Below are 13639 nucleotides of genomic sequence, written 5' to 3' on the forward strand. Positions count from 1 at the left end.
CCCACCCAGAAACTGGGGACACAATCCCCAACTCCCACCCAGAAACTGGGGACACAATCCCCAACTCCCACCCAGAAACTGGGGACACAATCCCCAACTCCCACCCAGAAACTGGGGACACAATCCCCAACTCACACCCAGAAACTGGGGGCACAATCCCCAACTCCCACCCAGAAACTAGGGGCACAATCCCCAACTCCCACCCAGAAACTGGGGGCACAATCCCCAACTCCCACCCAGAAACGGGGGGCACAATCCCCAACTCCCACCCAGAAACGGGGGGCACAATCCCCAACTCCCACCCAGAAACTGGGGACACAATCCCCAACTCCCACCCAGAAACTGGGGACACAATCCCCAACTCACACCCAGAAACTGGGGACACAATCCCCAACTCACACCCAGAAACGGGGGACACAATCCCCAACTCCCACCCAGAAACTGGGGACACAATCCCCAACTCCCACCCAGAAACTGGGGGCACAATTCCCAACTCCCACCCAGAAACGGGGGGCACAATCCCCAACTCCCACCCAGAAACTGGGGGCACAATCCCCAACTCCCACCCAGAAACTGGGGGCACAATCCCCAACTCCCAGCCAGAAACTGGGGACACAATCCCCAACTCCCACCCAGAAACTGGGGACACAATCCCCAACTCCCACCCAGAAACTGGGGACACAATCCCCAACTCCCACTCAGAAACTGGGGGCACAATCCCCAACTCCCACCCAGAAACGGGGGACACAATCCCCAACTCCCACTCAGAAACTGGGGGCACAATCCCCAACTCCCACCCAGAAACTGGGGGCACAATCCCCAACTCCCACCCAGAAACGGGGGACACAATTCCCAACTCCCACCCAGAAACTGGGGACACAATTCCCAACTCCCAGCCAGAAACTGGGGACACAATTCCCAACTCCCACCCAGAAACTGGGGGCACAATCCCCAACTCCCACCCAGAAACTGGGGACACAATTCCCAACTCCCACCCAGAAACTGGGGGCACAATTCCCAACTCCCACCCAGAAACTGGGGACACAATTCCCAACTCCCAGCCAGAAACTGGGGACACAATTCCCAACTCCCAGCCAGAAACTGGGGGCACAATCCCCAACTCCCACCCAGAAACTGGGGACACAATTCCCAACTCCCACCCAGAAACTGGGGGCACAATTCCCAACTCCCAGCCAGAAACTGGGGGCACAATTCCCAACTCCCACCCAGAAACTGGGGGCACAATTCCCAACTCCCAGCCAGAAACTGGGGGTACAATCCCCAACTCCCACCCAGAAACTGGGGACACAATTCCCAACTCCCACCCAGAAACTGGGGGCACAATTCCCAACTCCCACCCAGAAACTGGGGGCACAATTCCCAACTCCCAGCCAGAAACTGGGGGCACAATTCCCAACTCCCAGCCAGAAACTGGGGACACAATCCCCAACTCCCACCCAGAAACTGGGGACACAATTCCCAACTCCCAGCCAGAAACTGGGGGCACAATTCCCAACTCCCAGCCAGAAACTGGGGGCACAATTCCCAACTCCCACTCAGAAACGGGGGACACAATTCCCAACTCCCACCCAGAAACTGGGGACACAATCCCCAACTCCCACCCAGAAACTGGGGACACAATCCCCAACTCCCACCCAGAAACTGGGGGCACAATTCCCAACTCTTACCAGCTAAGCACTTGGACAAGTTCTGGGGTGAAGGGCGAGGGGAGCATGAGCAGCAATGGCAGGGCAGGGGTGAAGCTGTGATTTTCCAGTGATTTCCCCCTGCTCCTTCAGCCCCTCCCTGTCACTCACCATCAATGGCTGCTGTGTGGGTTTTGCCGGACGAAATGGTTTTGATTTTGTAAATGGCCAGCTGTTTGGACAGAGTCAGTGAGGTCATGTAGGGAACTTCCTGATCTGCCTGAGGAGAGAGAAAGGTGCCAGGATATTGTTATCTACAGACAGTGTCACAATGCACACTGTACCCAGCAGGAAAGACATAGCCCTACCCGACTCCCTCAACACAGATACAGCACCGTCACCCCAGTGCGGCACAGACATGGACCCACAACAGACATAGCCCGGTACAGACACGGGCCGGTACAGACACAGGCCGGTACAGACACAGGCCGGTACAGACACAGGCCGGTACAGACACAGGCCGGTACAGACACGGGCTGGTACAGACACATGGCTGGTACAGACACAGGCCGGTACAGACACAGGCCGGTACAGACGCGGGCCGGTACAGACACAGGCCGGTACAGACGCGGGCCCGGTACAGACACAGGCCGGTACGGACGCGGGCCGGTACAGACGCGGGCCGGTAGACGCGGGCCGGTACAGACACAGGCCGGTACAGACACGGGCTGGTACAGACGCGGGCTGGTACAGACACAGGCCGGTACAGACACAGGCTGGTACAGACACAGGCCGGTACAGACACAGGCCGGTACAGACACGGGCCGGTACAGACACGGGCCGGTGCAGACACAGGCCGGTACAGACACAGGCCGGTACAGACACAGGCCGGTACAGACACAGGCCGGTACAGACACAGGCCGGTACAGACACAGGCCGGTACAGACGCGGGCTGGTACAGACGCGGGCCGGTACAGACGCGGGCCGGTACAGACACAGGCCGGTACAGACGCGGGCCCGGTACAGACACAGGCCGGTACAGACGCGGGCCGGTAGACGCGGGCCGGTACAGACACAGGCCGGTACAGACACAGGCCGGTACAGACACAGGCCGGTACAGACGCGGGCCGGTAGACGCGGGCCGGTACAGACACAGGCCGGTACAGACACAGGCCGGTACAGACACAGGCCGGTACAGACACAGGCCGGTACAGACGCGGGCCGGTACAGACACGGGCCGGTACAGACACGGGCCTGGTACAGACACAGGCCGGTACAGACACAGGCCGGTACAGACGCGGGCCGGTACAGACACAGGCCGGTACAGACACGGGCCTGGTACAGACACAGGCCGGTACAGACACAGGCCGGTACAGACACAGGCCGATACAGACACAGGCCGATACAGACACAGGCCGGTACAGACACGGGCCTGGTACAGACACAGGCCGGTACAGACACAGGCCGGTACAGACACAGGCCGGTACAGACACAGGCCGGTACAGACACAGGCCGGTACAGACACAGGCCGGTACAGACACAGGCCGGTACAGACACAGGCCGGTACAGACACAGGCCTGTACCCTCCCAGATCCTAGAGCTGCCGGTGGGGGGCTTTGTGCCCTCACACTTTTCCTTGATGGCAGTGCCTTCCTGTTGCGTACCAGCCAATCCCATTTCAGAAAAGGAGTCTGCCCTCTCAGCATCATCACTTCCAGATTCCCACTCCCCTTTCCGCAATGAATTGCTTCCTGATCTCACCCTCCAATCACCTTGCTGGACTTTTAACATCCTACTCCTTCTCTCAGAGGAAATAGTTTCTATTTGTCCTTTAACTATCTGCAACATCTCGATTAGACCCTCCGATACCCTGCCGCTTAATCCCCAGCTGGAATGAGAGGCGGACTCACTTTAATCTGGTGGTTGCGAAGGCCGCGCATGTAGTGGTTCAGACCGAGCTTGTTGTACTCATTGTTCCCACAGGCTAACACCTTCCCACTCTGAGTCATGAAGAAAGTCCCATCAGATCCACACTGCACTGACACGATGCTCAGACTCACTGGCAGATTGACCTAGAGCCAACAGAAAGCCCATTAACCACAACCCAAACCCCATTAACCACAACCCAAACCCCATTAACCACAACCCAAACCCCATTAACCACAACCCACCCCATTAACCACAACCCAAACCCCATTAACCACAACCCAAACCCCATTAACCACAACCCAAACCCCATTAACCACAACCCAAACCCCATTAACCACAACCCACCCCATTAACCACAACCCAAACCCCATTAACCACAACCCAAACCCCATTAACCACAACCCAAACCCCATTAACCACAACCCAAACCCCATTAACCACAACCCACCCCATTAACCACAACCCAAACCCCATTAACCACAACCCAAACCCCATTAACCACAACCCAAACCCCATTAACCACAACCCAAACCCCATTAACCACAACCCAAACCCCCATTAACCACAACCCACCCCATTAACCGCAACCCAAACCCCCATTAACCACAACCCAAACCCCATTAACCACAACCCAAACCCCATTAACCACAACCCAAACCCCATTAACCCGCAACCACTCACAGCCTGCTCTCCCCCAGCCCCTCGCACTGCGCTCTCCCCCAGCCCCTCGCACTGCGCTCTCCCCCAGCCCCTCGCACTGCCCTCTCCCCCAGCCCCTCGCACTGCCCTCTCCCCCAGCCCCTCGCACTGCGCTCTCCCCCAGCCCCTCGCACTGCGCTCTCCCCCAGCCCCTCGCACTGCCCTCTCCCCCAGCCCCTCGCACTGCGCTCTCCCCCAGCCCTCGCACTGCCCTCTCCCCCGGCCCCTCGCACTGCGCTCTCCCCCAGCCCCTCGCACTGCCCTCTCCCCCAGCCCCTCGCACTGCGCTCTCCCCCAGCCCTCGCACTGCGCTCTCCCCCAGCCCCTCGCACTGCGCTCTCCCCCAGCCCCTCGCACTCTCCCCCAGCCCCTCGCACTGCCCTCTCCCCCAGACCCTCGCACTCTCCCCCAGCCCCTCGCACTGCCCTCTCCCCCAGACCCTCGCACTCTCCCCCAGACCCTCGCACTGCCCTCTCCCCCAGACCCTCGCACTCTCCCCTAGCCCCTCGCACTGCCCTCTCCCCCAGACCCTCGCACTCTCCCCCAGACCCTCGCACTGCACTCTCCCCCAGCCCCTCGCACTGCACTGGTCACCTCACTATAAGAAGGATGTGGAAGCGCTGGAAAGAGTGCAGAGGAGATTTACCAGGATGCTGCCTGGTTTGGAGGGTAGGTCATATGAGGAAAGGTTGAGGGAGCTAGGGCTGTTCTCTCTGGAGCGGAGGAGGCTGAGGGGAGACTTAATAGAGGTTTATAAAATGATGAAGGGGATAGATAGAGTGAACGTTCAAAGACTATCTCCTCGGGTGGATGGAGCTATTACAAGGGGGCATAACTATAGGGTTCGTGGTGGGAGATACAGGACGGATATCAGAGGTAGGTTCTTTACGCAGAGAGTGGTTGGGGTGTGGAATGGACTGCCTGCAGTGATAGTGGAGTCAGACACTTTAGAAACATTTAAGCGGTTATTGGATAGGCACATGGAGCACAGCAGGATGATAGGGAGTGGGATAGCTTGATCTTGGTTTCAGATAAAGCTCGGCACAACATCGTGGGCCGAAGGGCCTGTTCTGTGCTGTACTGTTCTATGTTCTATGTTCTATGCACTCTCCCCCAGACCCTCGCACTGCACTCTCCCCCAGCCCCTCGCACTGCACTCTCCCCCAGAACCTCGCACTGCGCTCTCCCCCAGACCCTCGCACTGCCCTCTCCCCCAGACCCTCGCACTCTCCCCCAGACCCTCGCACTCTCCCCCAGCCCCTCGCACTCTCCCCCAGACCCTCGCACTCTCCCCCAGACCCTCGCACTCTCCCCCTGCCCCTCGCACTCTCCCCCTGCCCCTCGCACTCTACCCCTGCCCCTCGCACTCTCCCCCAGCCCCTCGCACTCTCCCCCAGCCCCTCGCACTTGCCCCCAGCCCCTCGCACTCTCCCCCTGCCCCTCGCACTCTCCCCCAGCCCCTCGCACTCGCCCCCAGCCCCTCACACTGCGCTCTCCCCCAGCCCCTCGCACTCTCCCCCAGCCCCTCGCACTCGCCCCCAGCCCCTCGCACTGCGCTCTCCCCCAGACCCTCGCACTCTCCCCAGGCCCCTCGCACTCTCCCCCAGCCCCTCGCACTCGCCTCCAGCCCCTCGCACTGCACTCTCCCCCAGCCCTTCGCACTCTCCCCCGGCCCCTCGCACTCTCCCCCAGACCCTCGCACTCTCCCCCAGACCCTCGCACTCTCCCCCTGCCCCTCGCACTCTCCCCCTGCCCCTCGCACTCTCCCCCAGCCCCTCGCACTCTCCCCCAGCCCCTCGCACTCGCCCCCAGCCCCTCGCACTCTCCCCCTGCCCCTCGCACTCTCCCCCAGCGCCTCGCACTCGCCCCCAGCCCCTCGCACTGCGCTCTCCCCCAGCCCCTCGCACTGCGCTCTCCCCCAGCCCCTCGCACTCTCCCCCAGCCCCTCGCACTCGCCCCCAGCCCCTCGCACTGCGCTCTCCCCCAGCCCCTCACACTGCGCTCTCCCCCAGCCCCTCGCACTCGCCCCCAGCCCCTCGCACTCGCCCCCAGCCCCTCGCACTCGCCCCCAGCCCCTCGCACTCGCCCCCAGCCCCTCGCACTCGCCCCCAGCCCCTCGCACTCGCCCCCAGCCCCTCGCACTCGCCCCCAGCCCCTCGCACTCGCCCCCAGCCCCTCGCACTCGCCCCCAGCCCCTCGCACTCGCCCCCAGCCCCTCGCACTCTCCCCCTGCCCCTCGCACTCTCCCCCAGCCCCTCGCACTCGCCCCCAGCCCCTCACACTGCGCTCTCCCCCAGCCCCTCGCACTGCGCTCTCCCCCAGCCCCTCGCACTCTCCCCCAGCCCCTCGCACTCGCCCCCAGCCCCTCGCACTGCGCTCTCCCCCAGCCCCTCACACTGCGCTCTCCCCCAGCCCCTCGCACTCGCCCCCAGCCCCTCGCACTCGCCCCCAGCCCCTCGCACTCGCCCCCAGCCCCTCGCACTCGCCCCCAGCCCCTCGCACTCGCCCCCAGCCCCTCGCACTCCCCCCAGCCCCTCGCACTCCCCCCAGCCCCTCACACTGCACGCTCCCAGCCTGGTTTATGAGCACTCACATGTTCCGGATATGGGTAATCCTCCTCTGAATCTAGCCCAAGGCGTCCTGGAACCAAGAAACAAAATTGAGATGAAGAGCAGAGCAGTGCCGCCCGCTGGATTCCACTTGTATTTCATGAAGCAAGAATCAATCAGTCTGAAACTCTCTGACAAACGTTCGGGGAATGTTAGTCTTTATCTCAGGGGTTGGAATACAAGAGTGAGCAAGTTATGCTACAGTGATAATAAGGTGCGACTTTGAGCCAATGTGCAGGAACTGGGTTCAGTTCTGGTCACCATCCTCTCAGGGAGGTTATTTTGACCCTGCAGGAATTCGCCGGAATGTTACTGGATTAAAAGGTTAAATCGAGTAAAACGATTTTGCAGGAGCCAGAGTATGGATGATTAAGGTGTGATGTTGGGATGAAGGGAAAATCTGCTTCCTCTGTGAGGGAAGAGTCCAGAATGATGGAGAAATGTTAAACTGAGAGCTAGGCTACTCACACTGATGTCAGTAAGCACTTCTTCACACAAAAGGGAGTGAAATGTGGAACTCTCACCCAAAATCTGGATGCAGGGGATGAATTAAAGCTTTCAAGACACAAGCTGCTTCAAAGAGGGAAAGTTCAAAGGGATGAATGACAACTTTCTTCCTCCAATGATCCAGATATCAAACACACAATCCTTGTCCCTTCCCTCAGCGCTGGCAATGCAAGAAGACTATCCCCTGATTTTAGTCCTTACCGTGTTCTCCACAGCCCCAGGAGTACACCTCTTTGTTGCGTGTCAGTGCGACCACGTGATGGTCGCCACAGGAAACTTGTCCAACAGCATGATCGAGCGAGAATTCCACCAGGACTGGCTCCAACACCTCCTGCCCATACTGACCATCACACCCTATACAACCATAGTAATCCGAGCCAAAGGCATAAAGGTGGCCCTCATCTACAGACAAAACACAAGGGTCAAAGCACCAGGCACGCCTACAGAGTGTTACAACAGAGCAGTCACCATACAATTCACTACAGAGTAAAGCCCCCTCCACACTGTCCCCATCAAACAGTCCCAGGACAGGTACAGCACGGGGTTAGATACAGAGTAAAGCTCCCTCTACACTGTCCCCATCAAACACTCCCAGGACAGGTACAGCACGGGGTTAGATACAGAGTAAAGCTCCCTCTACACTGTCCCCATCAAACACTCCCAGGACAGGTACAGCACGGGGTTAGATACAGAGTAAAGCTCCCTCTACACTGTCCCCATCAAACCCTCCCAGGACAGGTACAGCACGGGGTTAGATACAGAGTAAAGCTCCCTCTATACTGTCCCCATCAAACACTCCCAGGGCAGGTACAGCACGGGGTTAGATACAGAGTAAAGCTCCCTCTACACTGTCCCCATCAAACACTCCCAGGACAGGTACAGCACGGGGTTAGATACAGAGTAAAGCTCCCTCTATACTGTCCCCATCAAACCCTCCCAGGACAGGTACAGCACGGGGTTAGATACAGAGTAAAGCTCCCTCTATACTGTCCCCATCAAACACTCCCAGGGCAGGTACAGCACGGGGTTAGATACAGAGTAAAGCTCCCTCTACACTGTCCCCATCAAACACTCCCAGGACAGGTACAGCGCAGGGTTAGATACAGAGTAAAGCTCCCTCTACACTGTCCCCATCAAACACTCCCAGGACAGGTACAGCACGGGGTTAGATACAGAGTAAAGCCCCCTCTACACTATCCCCCATCAACACTCCCAGGACAGGTGCAGCACGGGGTTAGATACAGAGTAAAGCTCCCTCTACACTATCCCCCATCAACACTCCCATGACAGGTACAGCACGGGGTTAGATATAGAGTAAAGCCCCCTCTACACTATCCCCCATCAACACTCCCAGGACAGGTACAGCACGGGGTTAGATACAGAGTAAAGCTCCCTCTACACTGTCCCCATCAAACACTCCCAGGACAGGTACAGCACGGGGTTAGATACAGAGTAAAGCTCCCTCTACACTGTCCCTCTGAAGAGTGCAGTTGAACAGAGGGATCTGGGAATACAGGTACAGAATTCCCTAAAAGTGATGTCACAGGTGGATAGGGTCGTAAAGAGTGCCTTTGGTACATTGGCCTTTATAAATCGGAGTATCGAGTATAAAAGTTGGAGTGTTATGGTAAGGTTATATAAGGCATTGGTGAGGCCGAATTTGGAGTATTGTGTACAGCTTGGTCACCTAGTTACAGGAAGGATGTAAATAAGATGGAAAGAGTGCAGAGAAGGTTCACAAGGATGTTGCCGGGACTTGAGAAGCTGAGTTACAGAGAGAGATTGAATAGGTTGGGACTTTATTCCCTGGAGCGTAGAAGATTGAGGGGAGATTTGATAGAGGTGCATAAGATTTTGATGGGTATAGATAGAGTGAATGCAAGCAGGCTTTTTCCACTGAGGCTAGGGGAGAAAAAAACCGGAGGGCATGGGTTAAGGGTGAGGGGGGAAAAGTTTAAAGGGAATATTAGGGGGGGCTTCTTCACGCAGAGAGTGGTGGGAGTGTGGAATGAACTACCAGATAAAGTGGTAAATGCGGGGTCACTTTTAACATTTAAGAAAAACTTGGATGGGTTGATGGATGAGAGGGGTGTGGAGGGATATGGTCCAAGTGCAGGTCAGTGGGACTAGGCATAAAATGGTTCTGAGCTGTAATTTTCTATGGTTCTATGTCCCCATCAAACACTCCCAGGACAGATACAGCACGGGGTTAGATACAGAGCAAAGCTCCCTCTACACTGTCCCCATCAAACACTCCCAGGGCAGCTACAGCACGGGGTTAGGTACAGAGTAAAGCTCCCTCTACGGTGTCCCCATCAAACACTCCCAGGACAGGTACAGCACGGGGTTAGATACAGAGTCAAGCTCCCTCTACACTGTCCCCATCAAACACTCCCAGGACAGATACAGCACGGGGTTAGATACAGAGTAAAGCTCCCTCTACACTGTCCCCATCAAACACTCCCAGGACAGTTACAGCACGGGGTTAGATACAGAGTAAAGCTCCCTCTACACTGTCCCCATCAAACACTCCCAGGACAGGTACAGCACGGGGTTAGATACAGAGTAAAGCTCCCTCTACACTGTCCCCATCAAACACTCCCAGGACAGGTACAGCACGGGGTTAGATACAGAGTAAAGCTCCCTCTACACTGTCCCCCATCAAACACTCCCAGGACAGATACAGCATGGGTAGGGCTATCTCTAACATGGATGATTTTGTTGTGCTGATCTATGCTGCGTGTGGCAGTAGTGTACTGATATTGTCACTGGACTTGTATTCCAGAGACTCAAGGGACCTGGGTTCAAATCCCGTCACGGCAGATGGTGAAATTTGAGTTCTATAAAAATCTGGAATTAAAGGTACTGATGACCATGAAACCATTGTCAATTGTTGTAAAACCCATCTGGTTCACTGATGTCCTTTAGGGAAGGAAATCTGCCGTCCTTACCTGGTCTGGCCTACATGTGACTCCAGACCCACAGCAATGCGGTCGACTTTTAAACTGCTCCCTGAAGGGAATTAGGGATTGGTAATAAATGCTGGCCCAGCGATGCCCACATCCTGCTTCAAAGGGGGACTTTAATTTCCCTGGCACAGACTGGAAAGTGCTTAGAGCTGGGGGACCGGACGGGGAGGAATTTGTAAAATGCGTACTGGAAGGTTCTTAGGAACAGTATGTAGATAGCCCGACTAGAGAGGGGGCTATACTGGACCTAGTTCTGGGAAATGAGCCCGGTCAGGTCGTCAAAGTTTTGGTAGGGGAACATGTGGCAAATAGTGACCACAACTCTGTTAACTTTAGGATAGTAATGGACAAGGATGAGTGCTGTCCTACGGGCAGGGTGCTAAATTGGGGGAAGGCTGACTATAGCCGGATTAGGCAGGAATTGGTGGATGTTGATTGGGAGAGGATGTTCGAGGGTAAGTCCGCGTCTGGCATGTGGGAGTCTTTTAAGGAACTATTGATAAGGCTGCAGGATAGGCATGTGCCTGTAAAAAGGAAAGATAGGAAAGGTAGGATTCGAGAGCCGTGGATAACCAGGGAAATTGAGGATCTGATTAAAATGAAAAGGGAGGCGTACGTTAAGTCCAGGCAACTGAAAACAGATGGAGCTCTGGAGGAATACAGAGAGAGTAGGAAAGATCTCAAACGGGGAGTTAGAAGGGCAAAAAGAGGGCACGAGATGTTCTTGGCAGGCAGGATTAAGGAGAATCCTAAGGCATTCTATTCATACGTTAGGAACAAAAGAGTTGTCAGGGAGAAAATCGGACCTCTCAGGGACAAAGGAGGGGAATTATGCTTAGAACCCAAGGGAATAGGGGAGATCCTAAATGAATACTTTGCATCGGTATTCACGAAGGAGAGGGGCGTGTTAACCGGGAGTGTCTCGGAGGGAGGTGTTGACCCGTTAGAGAAAATCTCCATTACGAGAGAGGAAGTGTTAGGTTTTTTAGGGAACATTAAAACTGACAAAGCCCCAGGGCCTGATGGCATCTATCCTCGACTGCTCAGGGAGACGAGAGAGGAAATTGCTGGGCCTCTGACGGAAATCTTTGTCGCTTCTTTGGACACGGGTGAGGTCCCTGAGGATTGGAGGATAGCGAATGTGGTCCCGTTGTTTAAGAAGGGTAGCAGGGATAACCCAGGAAATTATAGGCCGGTGAGCTTGACGTCCGTGGTAGGGAAGTTGTTGGAGAGGATTCTTAGAGACAGGATGTATGTGCATTTAGAACGGAACAATCTCATTAGTGACAGACAGCATGGTTTTGTAAGAGGGAGGTCGTGCCTTACAAATTTGGTGGAGTTTTTTGAGGAAGTGACAAAAACGGTTGATGAAGGAAGGGCCGTGGATGTCGTCTATATGGATTTCAGTAAGGCATTTGACAAAGTCCCACATGGCAGGTTGGTTAAGAAGGTTAAGGCTCATGGGATACAAGGAGAAGTGGCTCGATGGGTGGAGAACTGGCTTGGCCATAGGAGACAGAGGGTAGTGGTCGAAGGGTCTTTTTCCGGCTGGAGGTCTGTGACCAGTGGTGTTCCGCAGGGCTCTGTACTGGGACCTCTGCTATTTGTGATATATATAAATGATTTGGAAGAAGGTGTAACTGGTGTAATCAGCAAGTTTGCGGATGACACAAAGATGGCTGGAATTGCGGATAGCGAAGAGCATTGTCGGGCAATACAGCAGGATATAGATAGGCTGGAAAATTGGGCGGAGAGGTGGCAGATGGAATTTAATCCGGATAAATGCGAAGTGATGCATTTTGGAAGAAATAATGTAGGGAGGAGTTATGCAATAAATGGCAGAGTCATCAGGAGTATAGAAACACAGAGGGACCTAGGTGTGCAAGTCCACAAATCCTTGAAGGTGGCAACACAGGTGGAGAAGGTGGTGAAGAAGGCGTATGGTATGCTTGCCTTTATAGGACGGGGTATAGAGTATAAAAGCTGGAGTCTGATGATGCAGCTGTATAGAACGCTGGTTAGGCCGCATTTGGAGTACTGCGTCCAGTTCTGGTCGCCGCACTACCAGAAGGACGTGGAGGCATTGGAGAGAGTGCAGAGAAGGTTTACCAGGATGTTGCCTGGTATGGAGGGTCTTAGCTATGAGGAGAGATTGGGTAGACTGGGGTTGTTCTCCTTGGAAAGACGGAGAATGAGGGGAGATCTAATAGAGGTATACAAGATTATGAAGGGTATAGATAGGGTGAACAGTGGGAAGCTTTTTCCCAGGTCGGAGGTGACGATCACGAGGGGTCACGGGCTCAAGCTGAGAGGGGCGAAGTATAACTCAGACATCAGAGGGACGTTTTTTACACAGAGGGTGGTGGGGGCCTGGAATGCGCTGCCAAGTAGGGTGGTGGAGGCAGGCACGCTGACATCGTTTAAGACTTACCTGGATAGTCACATGAGCAGCCTGGGAATGGAGGGATACAAACGATTGGTCTAGTTGGACCAAGGAGCGGCACAGGCTTGGAGGGCCGAAGGGCCTGTTTCCTGTGCTGTACTTTGTTCTTTGTTCTTATCCCAGACGCGCTGCCTGTATCAGCACGTGGCACATCATAACATTGAAGGCTTTGGGAAATGGGATTAGGTGTTTATCATGTGTGAGTGCAGACTCGATGGGCTGAAGGGCCTCTATCCACACTGTATGACTGGATGAGGGTTCGGTACGATCCAGTACACTTACCTGTAATGCAGGCGGTAACTTCATCTCCACAGGCAGCCTGTTGGATGGCTTTGCCCTGCAACTTCTCCACCCACTTGGGCTGACGGTAAGAAGCCCGGTCACCGTGGCCCAATTGTCCAACCATCTTCGTCCCGCCCTGGACATTCTGCGCATCAAAAACAAAGAGTAGCTTTTACCACAACAGTGCATCACAAAGCTCTTCGGAAACACGGAGATACTTTCCCAATCTCTGCCATGTGGAAAACAGAGACAGCAATGAACCAACTCATCAGGTAACCAGCTGGTGGTGTTTCTCGGGGGAACAGCCTCTGCAGGAGACTGGGAGAATTCCCACATTCCTTAAACTAATGTCTGGGAATCTTTTACCCCAATTTAGAAGTCATAATCTCTCTCCATCCCAGTCTCTCTCTCTCTCTATCCCTCCATCCCTCTCTCTCTCTCGCCCCCTCCCTCTGTATGTCCCTCCATCCCCCTCCTTCTCTCTAGGGCTCCATCCCTCTCTCTCTCTCTATCCCCCTCCCTCTCTCTATCCCCCTCTCTCTCTCTCTCTATCCC

The 13639-nt window shown here is 55.6% G+C and overlaps 1 protein-coding gene across 1 annotated transcript in view; it reads right to left on the minus strand.

The window, feature by feature from the left end:
- Positions 1 to 13248, minus strand: part of nek9 (NIMA related kinase 9) — a 53294-nt gene extending 40046 nt beyond the window's left edge. The window contains exons 1-5 of the mRNA XM_078234555.1: positions 13085 to 13248; positions 7592 to 7792; positions 6868 to 6914; positions 3557 to 3718; positions 1818 to 1926 (exon numbers count right to left, since the gene is read on the minus strand). Of these exons, the coding sequence (XP_078090681.1) occupies positions 1818 to 1926; positions 3557 to 3718; positions 6868 to 6914; positions 7592 to 7792; positions 13085 to 13208 (643 nt within the window). The 5' untranslated portion in view covers positions 13209 to 13248. The remainder of the gene's footprint in view (positions 1 to 1817; positions 1927 to 3556; positions 3719 to 6867; positions 6915 to 7591; positions 7793 to 13084) is intronic.
- Positions 13249 to 13639: the final 391 nt, after the last annotated feature.

This window comes from Mustelus asterias, chromosome 18 (genome assembly GCF_964213995.1).
Source record: "Mustelus asterias chromosome 18, sMusAst1.hap1.1, whole genome shotgun sequence".
NCBI lineage: Eukaryota > Metazoa > Chordata > Chondrichthyes > Carcharhiniformes > Triakidae > Mustelus > Mustelus asterias.